General features: G+C 41.4%; 1 protein-coding gene across 8 annotated transcripts in view; it reads right to left on the bottom strand.

Annotated features, from left to right (window-relative positions):
- RAD51B (RAD51 paralog B) overlaps nt 1-14,030 on the bottom strand; it is a 405,510-nt gene that overhangs the window by 168,125 nt on the left and 223,355 nt on the right. For all 8 annotated transcript variants that reach the window (XR_005828893.1, XM_040600854.1, XM_040600852.1 and 5 more), the window contains one exon: nt 1,408-1,526. Coding sequence is in view for 7 of the 8 variants with exons in the window: in XM_040600854.1 (XP_040456788.1) it covers nt 1,408-1,526 (119 nt within the window). In the remaining variant the exon portion in view is untranslated. The remainder of the gene's footprint in view (nt 1-1,407; nt 1,527-14,030) is intronic.

Raw genomic sequence — 14,030 nt, forward strand, 5'->3', positions numbered from 1 at the left:
ACTTTGTGCAACATGAAGTAGCACAGAGCCCAGTTTCTGCCCTTTTCCCTTTGCCAACTCCACCTCTCATGTATCTCCAAAGCAATCCAGTTAATTTGTGAATAGCTTTGTATTCTGCACATACATGTAGAAAAGGAGAACTCATTACAGACCAGAGTAAGAAGCAGAACATAGATAACTTAGAAGAACAGCAGCAGTAAGAGTATGTTTCTATGCAAATGTGCATGGTCTTTAGAAGCAAGTCCAGAAGATGCCTTTTCTACCTGCATTTGACACACTTAACCTGCTACCTTAGAGCCCAGAGGACGACCACTGCTTCACAGTGCCCACCACTTGCAAGAAGGGAAGTGCCATTCTTATAATTTTACTTCTAAAAAGCAGAATAAAACAGGATGGCTTCCTCTCCCTCTGGCTCTAAAGTCTGGAACCTGCAAGTCAGAAACCTCACATTGTGGCAGTAAAATCAGGAGCACCAATTTGAACGCATGTGGGTAGTAATGCTACAGGAGTAAGATGGTACAAATTTTGCATAGCAATTTTTCTGACAGCTCTCTACTTTAATGGGCAGAAAATCAATAACATTAAGACTGAGGGTCACAGCCTCTGGAAAGAGTTACATGAATGCAAAAACAGAACAGACAAAGCCAAAAGAGATTATAACTGCAGATATCCCAAGGGACAGATGAAATCATGGGTTGTTTTTTTTTTAAAAAATTACTCCCTCAATCATACCCCAAATGTCTTGCTTCCTAGTTTTTCACAGTTTTTTTTTAAATTAAGAGGTGAAGATTGCAGTCAAAACTGTTACTGCATTTCACTCAAAAGCATGAAGTCTCTTAGTGAAAAGGGTAAGCATTCTCCTTTTTGGAGGCATACTTATGGAAAATTGCTTCTGCTCAAAGTTAAGCTTGCTGGTGCAGGCAGCAAGCCTCCCCTTACAAACAGTACCTGCAGAACAAAGAGTGCTCCCTGTCCTAAAAGCCACAGCCGAAATTTGGCAGAAGGAGTGGAAAGGACAACAGCAAAACAATCGTAGCAGTGAAAGGGCTAGCTTCCTACTCCAGCCCCAAAATCCTTGCGCAGGAAAGTACTTTAAGGATTACCCTTCATCTCCACAACATGAAATGCACTAAAAGCTCAAGGAACTTGTATGCCTGTGCCAACAGGCCAATGCTAGGTCCTGTGACTCAGATAAAACCACCCTAACACAGGAAGGTACTGCAGGACTGATCATCCCTGAAAAACAAAGGATACTGACTGCCCTCCACCCCAAAGAAGCAACTGGCTGCAGAGTGCCAGGTTCTCATAGGTGGCATAACCACAGAGGCTGAAGGACACAGTTAGCCCATCTGACTGAGCACTACTCGCGTAGCTTTATTTAAATTCTCTTTGTTGTTAAGTTCTCACCTGTCTTGTTGGAAAGTCATGATATTGTAGTATGAGCCTGGTGTTGACACTGTGACTCCATGTGTTGCCAAGGGCTGCTGTCACACAACCAGATTCCCTTTTCTCACTTCCAGAAGCTCCTGAAGATAAATATGAAAGAAATTGCATCAAGATTGTGCCACAGAGAAGGGTTCAGCCCGGAAATATTAATTGGCCATCTCAGATCATTCCATAAGCTAGGTAATCACAACTGGTATGTAACAGCACTATCACATTAATTTCCTACCTTCCCAATGTATTTATACAACTGCAGTGTGAGCTCTCACCTTCGTGATACCTAGACAAAGTGCCAAGAATTAAGGATTCCTTCCAAAGTAGTATCCACCTTCCTGAAGAGACCAGTACATTTCCTAAATATGTGTAGGTTCACCATCCATGGGGAACACGTGCCTTTTCTTCTTTTCTTAGATATTCTATCCCCAAGCAAACCAGCTTTCTATGGGCACAGAGGAAAGGGAAGCAGGCCAGCAGAGTGACAGTGTATAGTAACAAAAAGGGAAACTAAAGGAGCAGAATAGGATGCCACAATATCCAGATCTAAAAATCAGAATAGTGCTTCATGCCATCAGGCATCCTACACATTTTCTAAGATTTGAAAAGAAGGGAGCCCCTTAGCTGTAAATACCATTCTGGTGTCTTTGAAATGGGAGAAAATTTATATAACCCTGAAGGAAAATGTATTTTGCTGCAATCAGCAATGACAACATAAAGAAGTGTTTCCAGTAATGCCACATGATCCAGTTTTCTGAACTATCACTTAACCTGAGCTTTCTCATATTAAAACCAGAGACCCATACATATACACACATATACATATGTAGGCAGGTAGGTGCCCAAGACCTTCATCTCTGCTTACGACAAGTTCTGTGCAAGATGAACAGATAGATGGATGACTTGTTTGTACCTCAAATGACACTTCAAGAACAGAGCAAGCCAGACAAATCAAAGAAATTCAGAAACAAAATCCCAATTGTTATGTGGGTATAAATGATCATGTGCAAGTTGAAAATTGAACTGTTTGAGGCAGACAGTCCATACTGTTAAAAAGCCATGAGTGAATGACAGATAGAAAGCTAGATTTAAAGTCGGGGAACTTATTGTCATCTCTCAGGCAACAAAACTGATTCCCCAGGACAGTCACGAAATACTTGTCAACTAAGTCAATTAAACTTAGACCAGACACTTACTCTGCAGTGCAAACTTCAGAGAAGCCTTATGTTTCTGTCAAAATGATCAGTCATGCAACAGTTAATGTTGAAACTTAAATTATAAGTACTAGGTTTCAGAAGCAATATTGTACTGAGATGACACAGTCATCTCATGGCCCAGCAGAGCTTCTGGAAGATTCAGCTTTAAAACCGTTCATTGCTTTTACATGTGCAAGGTTGTAGGTTTGGCACTTTCCCTCCCCCCGCAACTATTCAGTGAAGAAACATGATTTCTTCATTCACTGAAGCTTTTCTTTTGGAAAATTATCCAGTAAAAGGTAAGGCCAAAAGTGGCGGTATGCAGTAATAATCATTATTTGTATCGCTGCCAGTAGCTTGCAAGCAATGAGAAGGACACCTTATTAGACTGCATTAGACCAAGCAGAGCAGCAGGCTGGAGAGAAGGGCCTGGAATGACTGCAGTGTGCTACAGGACTCAGCTGAAGACCCCAAACCTCCCACGCACTGCCCAGATACCAATACAGGTACCAATACCCAGATACAGGTCAAGAGGAAAGGGCCTCAAGTGATGCCAGGAGAGATTTACATTGGATATTAGGAAAAATTTCGTCACTGAAAGGGTGGTCAAGCATTGGAACAGGCTGCCTGGGGAGGTGGTGGAATCACCATCCCTGGAGGTATTTAAAAAACGTGTAGATGTGCTGCTTAGGGACATGGTTTAGTGATGGACTTGGCAGTCCTGGATTAACAGTTGGACTTGGAGATCTTAAAGATCCTTTCCAACCTAAATGATTCTATGATTCTGTGATAATAAAACATCATTACTGTTCAAAGAGGCTAAGGGAGAATAAATGACATTCAAGCAGCTTTAAAGTTTTGTAATCCTCTCTTTGTCATGTGCAATAAGCTGCGAGTTCCTCCTGTAGCCAACATCATCCTTCTTTCCCACCTGCTAGAAATAGGTAGGAATCAAAATTCAAGTGAGGCAGCTAAGTGTGAGTTCTGGTGGGTGTGGAGGTGTTTCCCTCACAGCTGCTGTAAGTGCACCCCTGTATGCAGCTGGAAGCCACTGCTCCAAACCACCAAAAAGCAATTCCCCCACTGCTGCTTGGGGGCCTCTGAATACAGACAAAAAGCCCAGATGTTCCAGAAGTAACTGCTGTTAGGAGAAGTCAGCCACAAAATTCACATCCAAACTTCCCTCAAGTTAAGTGTCTGTTATTAGCTAACAGAAGGAGTAACATCTTGCTGTTGCAATCCTGAGCTAGGCGTTTAAACGGTTAAATGTCTGGACCCTGCGGGTATTATGGAGATAGCACTCCGTATTCTGCACTCCTTCCATGCCTAAAACCTGTCCCAAAGTGAACAGAAGTGCTAGAGGTGTAAGCCTTGTGGCCGAACAAGCAAGTTAATTGCTGTCATTTATGTTATTTTATTACAGAGGAGAAAGCCCACTGTACCATACTGTGCCAGCCCCTGTCTGAAGAGAGCTGTTCGTGTGACCCACTTTCAGGCAAATCCTCTTCTGTGAAGTTATTTAAATTTATGACTTTGGTGCAAAGTGGTTAGTAAGACTGCAGCAAATTTACAGCGGAGACTTTTTACAGGGTGGAAAGGAATGCCTCACAGGAAAGGTTTCCATTTTATAAGGGATCCTCCTGCAAGCTGATGCATTAGGCAGACAGAGAGGCAAACCAACAAGAAGTGAACTGAAGGGGGGAAAGCAGCGCCAGCTTTGCAAAGAAGTTCAAGGGCAGTGATGGCACACACTTCATTCCTTCTCCTTGCTCTAAACAAAAAAAAGATAGTAAACGTCTCAGAGGAAGGAAAGAGGATATGTTAGGAAAACAGATTTATATTTAAACATGGCCTCAAAACACCCCCTCAGACTTATCTTTTCTGTTATTTCAACCTCTACTTAGTCATTAACAAACTGGACAAAGAAGTGGATAAATAAAACTTTTGAAAGAGAGAGTGGTATTTTTCAGCACATATTGCCTTGTTCTTCCAAACCCTGGTATTTTCATACTTAAGAGATGGGAGTTCAGATCAACCTTGGCCCAAGAAAAAACATACTCATAAAGGGACTTTGGTCTCTGCTCAGAGGTCCCCAAACTGTTCAACCTGAACCACTTCAGAGTGGTATGGAGCAACAGCTCCCAGCTGAGACATGAAGGCACTTATCCATGCTGTGGGCTGGATGCTTCCACAGGGCCAGCAATGTGCAGTCAGCTGACGGGCAGCAGTTCCCATCTCTCCAGCCTGCTTAGAGCACTCCAGTCACTGCGCTGATGTGATGGTTTCTAGCCAGGACACAGGTGATACAAGGAGCCACAGGGACCAGGGAGAGTAAGAAAACAAGGCTGACAGATGAGAGAAAAGTGGCAGATCTCAGTTTATGGATGCAGTGTGTGGGAAAAGGGAGTGGGTGTCCAGAAGCTCATAGATGGGATTCTAGCAGGGGGAGATGAAGGTACATGTTAGAAAGGTGGGAGAAGACCTCTGAACAACTCCCTGCTTTGTATTTTTCAGACTCAGCTCAGGTAAAATGAAGTGTTGATTTCAATTCCTGTAAACATTTCTTCCTTCCTCACACAAAAAGAACTAGCATTAAACTGAGCTTCAAAGGGCATATCAGCAGACAGGCCAAGAACTCCAGGAGGTACCTGTTCTACTGTCTCCTGTGAAACTGAGCCCTTCAGGGTACCAGCAGAGACACCCCAGAGACTGTATCTGTTCTGGATTGCAAGCATAAAGGAGGAACTGGCTCCTTCACTCTTGCAGAACAGCTCTCACAAGTGAAAATAAAGCTTCTTGTGGTCTAAGTCAAATGCAAAATAAATGCCTCTCTACAACCTGGGGAAAAACAAACCAAAGAAGAAAGGGTAGATTCTTAAACTGAGGCCCACAGTCCTGCTTCCAAGCAGAATAGGTTCACTCTCTGACCTCCACTGCTCTGAAAGGAGTTGTCTGAGGAACTGGGTAACAACACTTGGCTCTACTTACACACAAGGTCTAGATTAATTTTGTTTGTTTCTCCCCATCAACGCAATTAAAACAAACCATCCATAAGTACCTTCCTTATCACTGAGATGAATACCACATACAGGCAGGATTGGAAAAGTGGGTTTATTACACCTTCCATTTTTCACTGGAGGAAACAGTAGGATTAAAGCTATTCAGCTCAATACTGATTCTGTGATTATTCTATTATGTCCAACTAGAGAAATAAAAGTACAGACACGGTCTCAAAGACCTTCTCGGCCCCTACATATAAAGAAGCACCATTTTAAAGACTAAATCCTCATGTAACCAAGTCCCAGTTGGTACAAATATGGTTGAATGGGATTTAAGCATAAAGGAACTTTAGTTTCATTAGTGTCTCATTCCATGAAAATTAGGATAACTAGACCAATGTTTTGAATGAAATGAAACAGACTTCTTAAAACATTTTCAAATGCAAGGAGTCCTTGCAGGCAGAACATGATTATAGTCTTGGTTAAAAAAAATCATCTGTTCTTTGTTGGTATAACTGCACAGAGCAATGAATTTCGCGCTTTCCACATTCTCATATGGATTTTGACTTTGCAGAAAAAAAGAGTCATTGCCTGGCAGATTCATCCCCACCACTGGGCCCCTTTGCAATCTCTATCAAGTTGGTAATTAAAAAATATTTTCTCATTGAATGCAAAGAATGGATCAATGCACAATATAACAGTGAAATAACAGACAGTAAAATAACAAAACAGAGAAACAACAAGTCCCCAAATCTTTCAAATCTTAACATCAAATCATCTTGATAAAAGTCTAATTTATCAAAAAAGGAGGAAAAACCTCTCCAAAAGTACAGAGAAAATATTTGTAAAGAATTAAACTACTGAGCTCAACAAAACCAGCACACCATGCAATAAGAATGAAAGTAATCTGCCTCTTGCTCAGGCCGTGCAGCTTTCTGGTTCACTGGCAGAGCTCATGAAGTTCACTGCTTCTCACCTGCATTGCATTTAGTCTGTATTTTTGGTGCAGATCTCTAACAATGACACCAGAAAGGGGAGAGAAAAGGGAAGAAAAAGAGAAAAAGACCTCAACCCCCAATCTATTTTTCCATCTTCACCTACTCAGAAAGTACAAGTATAAAAATACCCATTGGTGGAAAAAACCACCACACAGTAAAAAAAAACAACCCACATGACAAACTCATCTGTGAAGTAACTAACCACAGCACCCTTCAAACGCCCACACACTGACTTCTGCCATTTTCAAGCCCTTCTCCACAGCTTCTTCTTCAGGCAGAAGGTGACTGATTCTCTTACCCTACAGTGACGACCGTCTCACTCTCTGCATTGGCCAGCCAAGGTATATCCCAAACTCTTCCTGTCAATATACTCTACCTTGACAAAACTAACAGAAAATGAGTAAGGATGAAAACAGGGTGAGGTCCTTTACACTAAAGCCATGGCCCTAGCAGTAGGCAGCTACTTAGATCACCATTTGGTATCACCCACTTGAGACAAAGCACACACCAAAATGCATATATACACATGTCCAGGTAATTACCAAACACACATTACTCATTTGTACAGATACTAAAGCAAATGTTTCTCCCCATTCCAACTGTACAAATCTTCTTCAGTTAATGGGTTACGCAGGCATATCAGCAACCGAGTCTTAGGGGAAAACCCAAAACTTCCTAGAGCACAGCATTCCCTTCATACAGTCCTTTATTATTTAGGACATATGGCAGGAAAACCAGTTGCTGTTATAAGAAATCAAACTTGGCCACAAAACTAACCAGGTAAAAATTTCCAACTTTTAAGTTATTATTCTCCTCCTTTTATTAAGAGAGGAAATCTGGCAATCCTACTCCCAAAAACCACCTAGTTCTAAATCTGTGCAACAACCCCCTCCCTTGCGCTGCCGCCCCGCCCCCCCCCCCCCCCCCCCCCCCCCGTATTCCACCTTACTTCAAATTGTAATTAAAAATAAGTACAAATATTTTAGCTGGAAGCTGAAATTGTTTATTAATCAATGATGTGTAATTTAGTTTTCCTTTTTTTTAATAGTAGAGTCATAAAAATATACTTCGCAAATGAACCCACTAAGTGCAAACCCCTATTAAGTAAAAAAACTAGTTTCAATGGAAATTTTTTGCCCACCCCTAGTTTGTAGCTATGCTATTGCTGCACCACTGAAGTGCCTACTAGAGATTACACTGAAAAGACTGTTCTGATTCAGTCATCATCATCAAGACACTGAAAATTGCCATTTATAGACTCCAGCTGCAAAGTTCTGATAGAGACAGCAGTAAATGTGACAGAAAGGGAATGAGCTCACTTCTCATTTTGGACAACAGAGTTATCTCATGTGCCCCAACTAGGTGAGTTTTCACACTTTTTTGTTTATCATTATATTTATGTCTATCTGTGTACACATTCTGGCTGATTTTTACAGTGTTAATCTGATATTAGATCAAGGCTAAGGTCCTTTCTGCTGTCTTTTTTCCAGCCATTCATTATTTCTATTGTGACAACTCTTAGAGCTCTCATGTGCAATATGCAAACCACTATACAAACACAGAACAAAAAGATCTTTCCTGACCTAAAGACCTTTTCATGAGAACTGCAGTTTAAGAGTCTTTTAGATGCTGGTGCTTATTCCCCACTTAAAAGGAATCTTCCCTAAAGGGGTGAGGGAAAATAAGCCAAAATATGTGACAGGCCAGAAAAACTGTGTATATATAAACAAGAACTTTCCAGTATTCTGCGTGAAACATTGTAAGTTTTTTTAAATATTAACCATCATTCTACTGGCAAAAAATCAGCTGGGACCTCTATCCAAGTCAAGATGTAAGAAGGGTCCTTCAGAGAATTGGACAGATGCTAGTTTGCTTTTAATCCCACACCAGCACATCCATTGTTACCAGTGTGTTTTGCACCAGAGGATCTCATTCCCTGACATCAGTGAGTTTACGTCGATTCTGTTTTGCATTGAGAAAGAGAGACAGACAGAGAGAGAAGCATACACGTGCTAGTACTAAGACTCCTGTCTGCTGACCTAAAAAAGGAATTGACATTAAGAAACGAGAATATCCAGCTGGTCTGACTTCTTGCCAGATAATCTACCAGCCATGACCAAAATGATCAGGTCTCAGGAGATCTGTCGAGGTGGGAAGACAGCTGGTGGTTTACAGCACCTGAAATAGGGCCCAAATCAGGGAACTGTGGAGTTGAGATCCTTGGGAACAGATAATTTATTTATACTGGTGTAAACCTTCTGCCTCTGTAGCTTGACAACACACCACAAAGTGACGAGTTTCCGGCACTCTGCCACTGCTGCACTTCTAGTGTGAATGACCAAATGAATAGCGCTTTGGTGGGAGGGATGGTGAAAGGTGAAGATGATGACAGTGGTTAAGTCAATTCCATTTTGTAACCAGGATAAATTTTTTACCCCTCAGCTCACTCTCCTTCCCTTTCTAATGGCACTTTTTGAGGATTTCCCTCTTTTTCTAAAATCTAGAATTGTACTAATTCATACCACTCTCTTAATATCCAGAGTTCTTTCCCGCGTTGCTCACCACTAAAACTTAAAGCAGCTTCTTCCATCTAACTTCTATGCAGTCACTTCTTCCTGTCTCTCCACAACTAGAAAATAAAATCCCAAACCATTGATATAAGGGAGGGGAAAAAAACCCCCAAACAACCCAGATCTGGAATTTTGCCTGCCTGCACATATAAAGGATGCATAGGTTGAAAAACAAAGCTTGCCCAATCATGGCATCTGGCAATGCTAAGGCCCTGTGAACCAGAAAATGCTTTTAATTATCACCTCACCAATCATGCTACACATTACTGCTGTATTTTTTTGGTTAAGATCCCTCGGGGAACTCAACTGATCATGATATTAATCAGAAGGCATGTAGGAGGGATGGGGCAGAATGCTAGAATTACACGTGTAGGTCCCTTAAGGCTTGAATAAAGAACTGAGATTTAGAATCCTGCTGTCAAAGCAACTGAAGCTTTGCATGCCGCAAGCCCCAGCCCTCTGACCTACACAGCCATGGCATTATCATATCTGATTTTCCCAGGATGGTTAATCTCAGCTGCTAAACTTCATCAATTTCTGCTAGTGTTTACCCATCATCTGGATTTGCCACTTCCGAACTTTTCCAGGCCAGAACCCAACAAGCCAGCTGTCACACTCCTTGACAGGGACAGACTCCCCCCCCCCCAACATAAAAATCTGAAGTCTGGCAGCCTAAATGGCTGAATCCCAGAAAGGCACAACAAAAATACATCTTTTGGGGGAGGAGAGGGAGATGTATCCCTGCAAATGCAGCGAGTTTCAGAACACAGCTCACAGCAGTATGGTCATGTTAGGATGCTGTGGTCCAAGACGGACTGTATTATCATAGTCTACATTTTTTTCCATAAAATATGTTCTGGTAAAGAAACAGTGTCTTGGCAACTTAGCTCTCGTACCCAGAAAATGCATACAGTGCATGTAAAAGCAGCAGTACTCCAGGCAAGGTAGGAGCCAGTCTGCAAATGAATTAAATTACATTTCAGAGTCAGGGCGCAGAAGGGTGACTGGAGTAGGAGGGAGAGAGTCGAGTTTCTGGTGCACATGGAGTTCTCCGTGGAAGTGGCCAATAAAAGCACCAATTAGTGCTAACATACCCAGGGTGTTTCTGACATGGCTGTCCATTTCCCAGGCTGATGGTATGCCCACATGGCAGATGGAAAAGGACAGTAGCTAGTTTTAAATGAGCACTGAGGTCTGCCTTGGTGAATATATTCTGTTAAGAAGCCACAGAAAGCTTTGTCCTGCTATAGCCAGATCACTGCCAGCACTGATATTCAGCCTACATGGTGGTGGACCTTTCTCAATACATTCAGCATAAAAAGCCTTAGCAAATTACAATTTCTGATCGCAGCCTAGTTCCATGAATTTGAACTAGTGAATTAAGTTATCTGTCCTTTTCACTCCTGAACATAGGAGTATTTCAGTAGTGGTCCTCTTTCTGGATCATTTTCAAATTTATTGAGTGACAGTTTCTTGATACGGAGGGTTGAAACATGCAATAATTAAGAGTCCAGGGTGGGGCTGTTAACCACAAGGACGATGTTTAATAATCAGTGTTAAATTGTACTTCAAATTGAGATGATTTTTTTTGTATGCAAACTAAGCAAACTGCTTTACTTTGTACAATGACCATTGTAATTTCTTTGAAAATTTAGCCTTCAGTGTTCTTAACACTGGTTCCATAGATTACAGTTACAACAATTCCCTCCAGGTGTATATAGAAACAACAATCTTAAGAGCTGTAAAGCTTGGATCATGAGCCAGAGTTATCAAAACTGAAATTCCAGGATGAAACATTTCAGTTTCAGCCTGCAACATGGAAACAGAGGTCAGCCAAACATTTGAGGACTAGAGATGACTGTTTGCAAATTACAGCTGTTCACATCTGGAGTTCAGATTTGGCCAAACTCTTAATGTATCACAAAAACTAAACTTAAAGAATGTTTTGGTTGTATGATTAGGAACATAAAAGTTAGGCAGCATTAAATGTAAAAAATGCTATGTGCAACTTTAACTCTGCTTATCAACTGCAGAACAAGGGGCTCAATTATTTGTCACAACAAATATCATCAGTGTTGACTGTGGCATTTCTTAAGCACAAGTCTGCATTTGCCAATATATGTCTCACTGGCTGCATCCATTTCTCAGGGCAGAGGGGCCTGTGACACAAGCTGAAGAATGCAACCTCTCCTCTGAAGAAGTGCCTTTTGGGCTGGCCTGGTGAACTATATACATACATCTAGCAGTTGCATGTGAGCACTTCGGAGTACCTTCAAAATCATAGCTTGGAGTACCTTCACAACATATGTTAATTGGGCACTTTCATATTTTTTTTTTTAAATTGCACAGCCAATATAGCCACACATGTAAAATGTCTTCCCTCTCGTAAGATGAATGAAAAAACATTTTAGTACATGCAGACACCACAGTGGCTCACTGTTCAGAACCAACTTATTTACAAAGCTAAAAATACATATATGTTTATGCACTTAGGCACACATACACACAGAGCCAATATATGACATGGAGAATGTTAAAATGTCCAAGGATTACAGGGGTCCGAATTCACTCCCTGACTGACACAGGCTTTCCAGGAGGTTCTCAGCAAATCAGTCCTCCTCTTCATGGAGCAGTCACAGATCCTGAAGCAGAGGCAGTGCAGGCTTTTTTCTTCAACTCATTCTCAAAAAGGAATGACTCACTTTATCCAAAACTAAGCAAATAGATTCAATTTTGGACAACAACCAAGACTGGAAAATTTCATCCCGATAAGCTTTTCTGACCGAAGACAGAGGGTTAGAAGGGAAACAGTTATACAGCCTTAACTATAGGAGGTTCCTTCCATTCCTGCTATAATGCAAAATATTCCAAGATGTGCCAAGTTTTCACTGTAGTCTGCATCAGGCAGCGACAGGACACCTCTGTGGACAGTAATACATAAATCCAAAATGATCTTTTGACTGCAGTGAGTCTTCTCTCCTGAGATGTATTACATTTTTTAAAGTCAGTAAAAAATAAAAAAATTGCAAAATATCAGTTTTAATCCTTGGACTACAAAATGGTTGAATCCTCTCGAGGCCAGTCAGGGCCAGAAAAAACTTTTTTCCCCTTTTTCCCAGATTTTTTTTTTTTTTTGGGGGGGGGGGGGGGGGGCAGGGGGGCGGGCAAGGGGAAAGGGAGAGAGCAAAGAGTGGTTGGTTTCAAATAGCAACATTGTCCAAAAGGGTGAAAGGGAACAGATGGCCATGGAGAATGCGGCCTCAAAGCCCTAAAGAAAAGGGCTATTTTGACAGATCTTGCTGTTTCCTATTCAAGCATGAACACTCTGGCATGGAGAGTTAAGACGATACAAGGAACAACCTCTGTTCCCAGCAACTGTCTACAGGCAACTGGCCTCTGAAGCTCTCTGAGAAAAACAACATGAGACAGACAGACAAACAGATATGGCAGCAAGCCCAGATCTCAGCCACCAGGAAAGGGGGGAGGGAGAAAAAAAAAGCCCACAGAAAGGCTAGAAACAGCTGCCTTTTCCTGGCTCCAGTGCAGAGCATTAGAAAGAGCCTGTCCAGCCTTTCTCATCTTCCTTTTCAGTGAAACTTCTTGAAGGGGTCACCCTCAAGCTGTTGGTCTTTGCCCTGAGGGGAGGTGAAAAAGAGGACAGAGCAGAACTCGTCTGGCTCAATGGAACCTGCTTCCTTTAATCACAAAGACCTCCCTCCAGCTAATGAAGAGGAACTCTAAATGTAAAAAAGCATAATTAATGCTGCATTTTTGCATGCAAAAAGGTTGAGAAATTTAAAGTTGTGGCTCCCACAGTACGTGTAATTTGTTTGCATAGTATACAGAGGCAAGCCATTATATCCAAGGCAGGGAGAATTGTACTCGCTGTGGGAAACACTGCTAATGTGTGTCCTGACTTTTTCTATCATTCCCAATCAAGAGAGTGCATCAACAGCTGTTTCATTCACCAATTCTGGGCACATACTATCAGACTGAGACTTCAGTTTTGAAGGGCAGCTTCACATCCTTACCCAAAGACCTAAGCCATTAAGTGTAACCAGACATCACTGTTTCCAAAGTCCATATAGCAAGGGGTGAATCTGAGTTTCTCAATTTCTTTCTGATTTATGTACCATTTTCATCTTTTAGGGCAAAGCCCGATATATTGTTTCCCAGCCAACACTTGTCTATAGGCACCGAGCGATACCTTCCCTTTGCACTGTAATCTAGACCCGAGCAATGGTAGTTTCACGCAACAGTTGCACGGAGAAAAAGAGGGGGCAACTGTTATAAACATTAACTATCTTCACAATCCTTCCCTGAGGCAGGGAAGTAGCTATCATCTCAATTTTAATATCCTCCTTCTTAAAAATCATTGAAGGAAAAAGATAATAAGGAACTGTGGGTGCTCACATGCCAGGGCTCCAAATGGAGAAATGCAAATGCTACATACTGATCCTATCTGCGCCTTTGTTCCCTCATCTGTGAAACAGCATTTGTTACCTTTAGTCAATAAATAGTATATGTATATAAAAAGACACCAGCAACAAATAACCTCAACATCCTCCGTCTCCAAAGAAATCCAAATTATTATCAAAACCATGGTTTTCTACAGTATGTAAATGGTTTGGTTTTGCGGGTATTTGTTTTGTTTTGTTTGTTTTCACAAAGGATAACCTCTGTAGTCATTACTAGCTGTAATTGTTAATTTGTAACTAAATAGATAGGATCTGACTACTAGTAGTAGTCAAACAGTAAATAAAATACCTTATTTTAAGCTAAATCAGATAAACCCCATTTCTTTTCTTCTTAACCATAAGCTTCCTGAGA

Source organism: Falco naumanni, chromosome 7, assembly GCF_017639655.2.
Source record: "Falco naumanni isolate bFalNau1 chromosome 7, bFalNau1.pat, whole genome shotgun sequence".
Taxonomy (NCBI): domain Eukaryota; kingdom Metazoa; phylum Chordata; class Aves; order Falconiformes; family Falconidae; genus Falco; species Falco naumanni.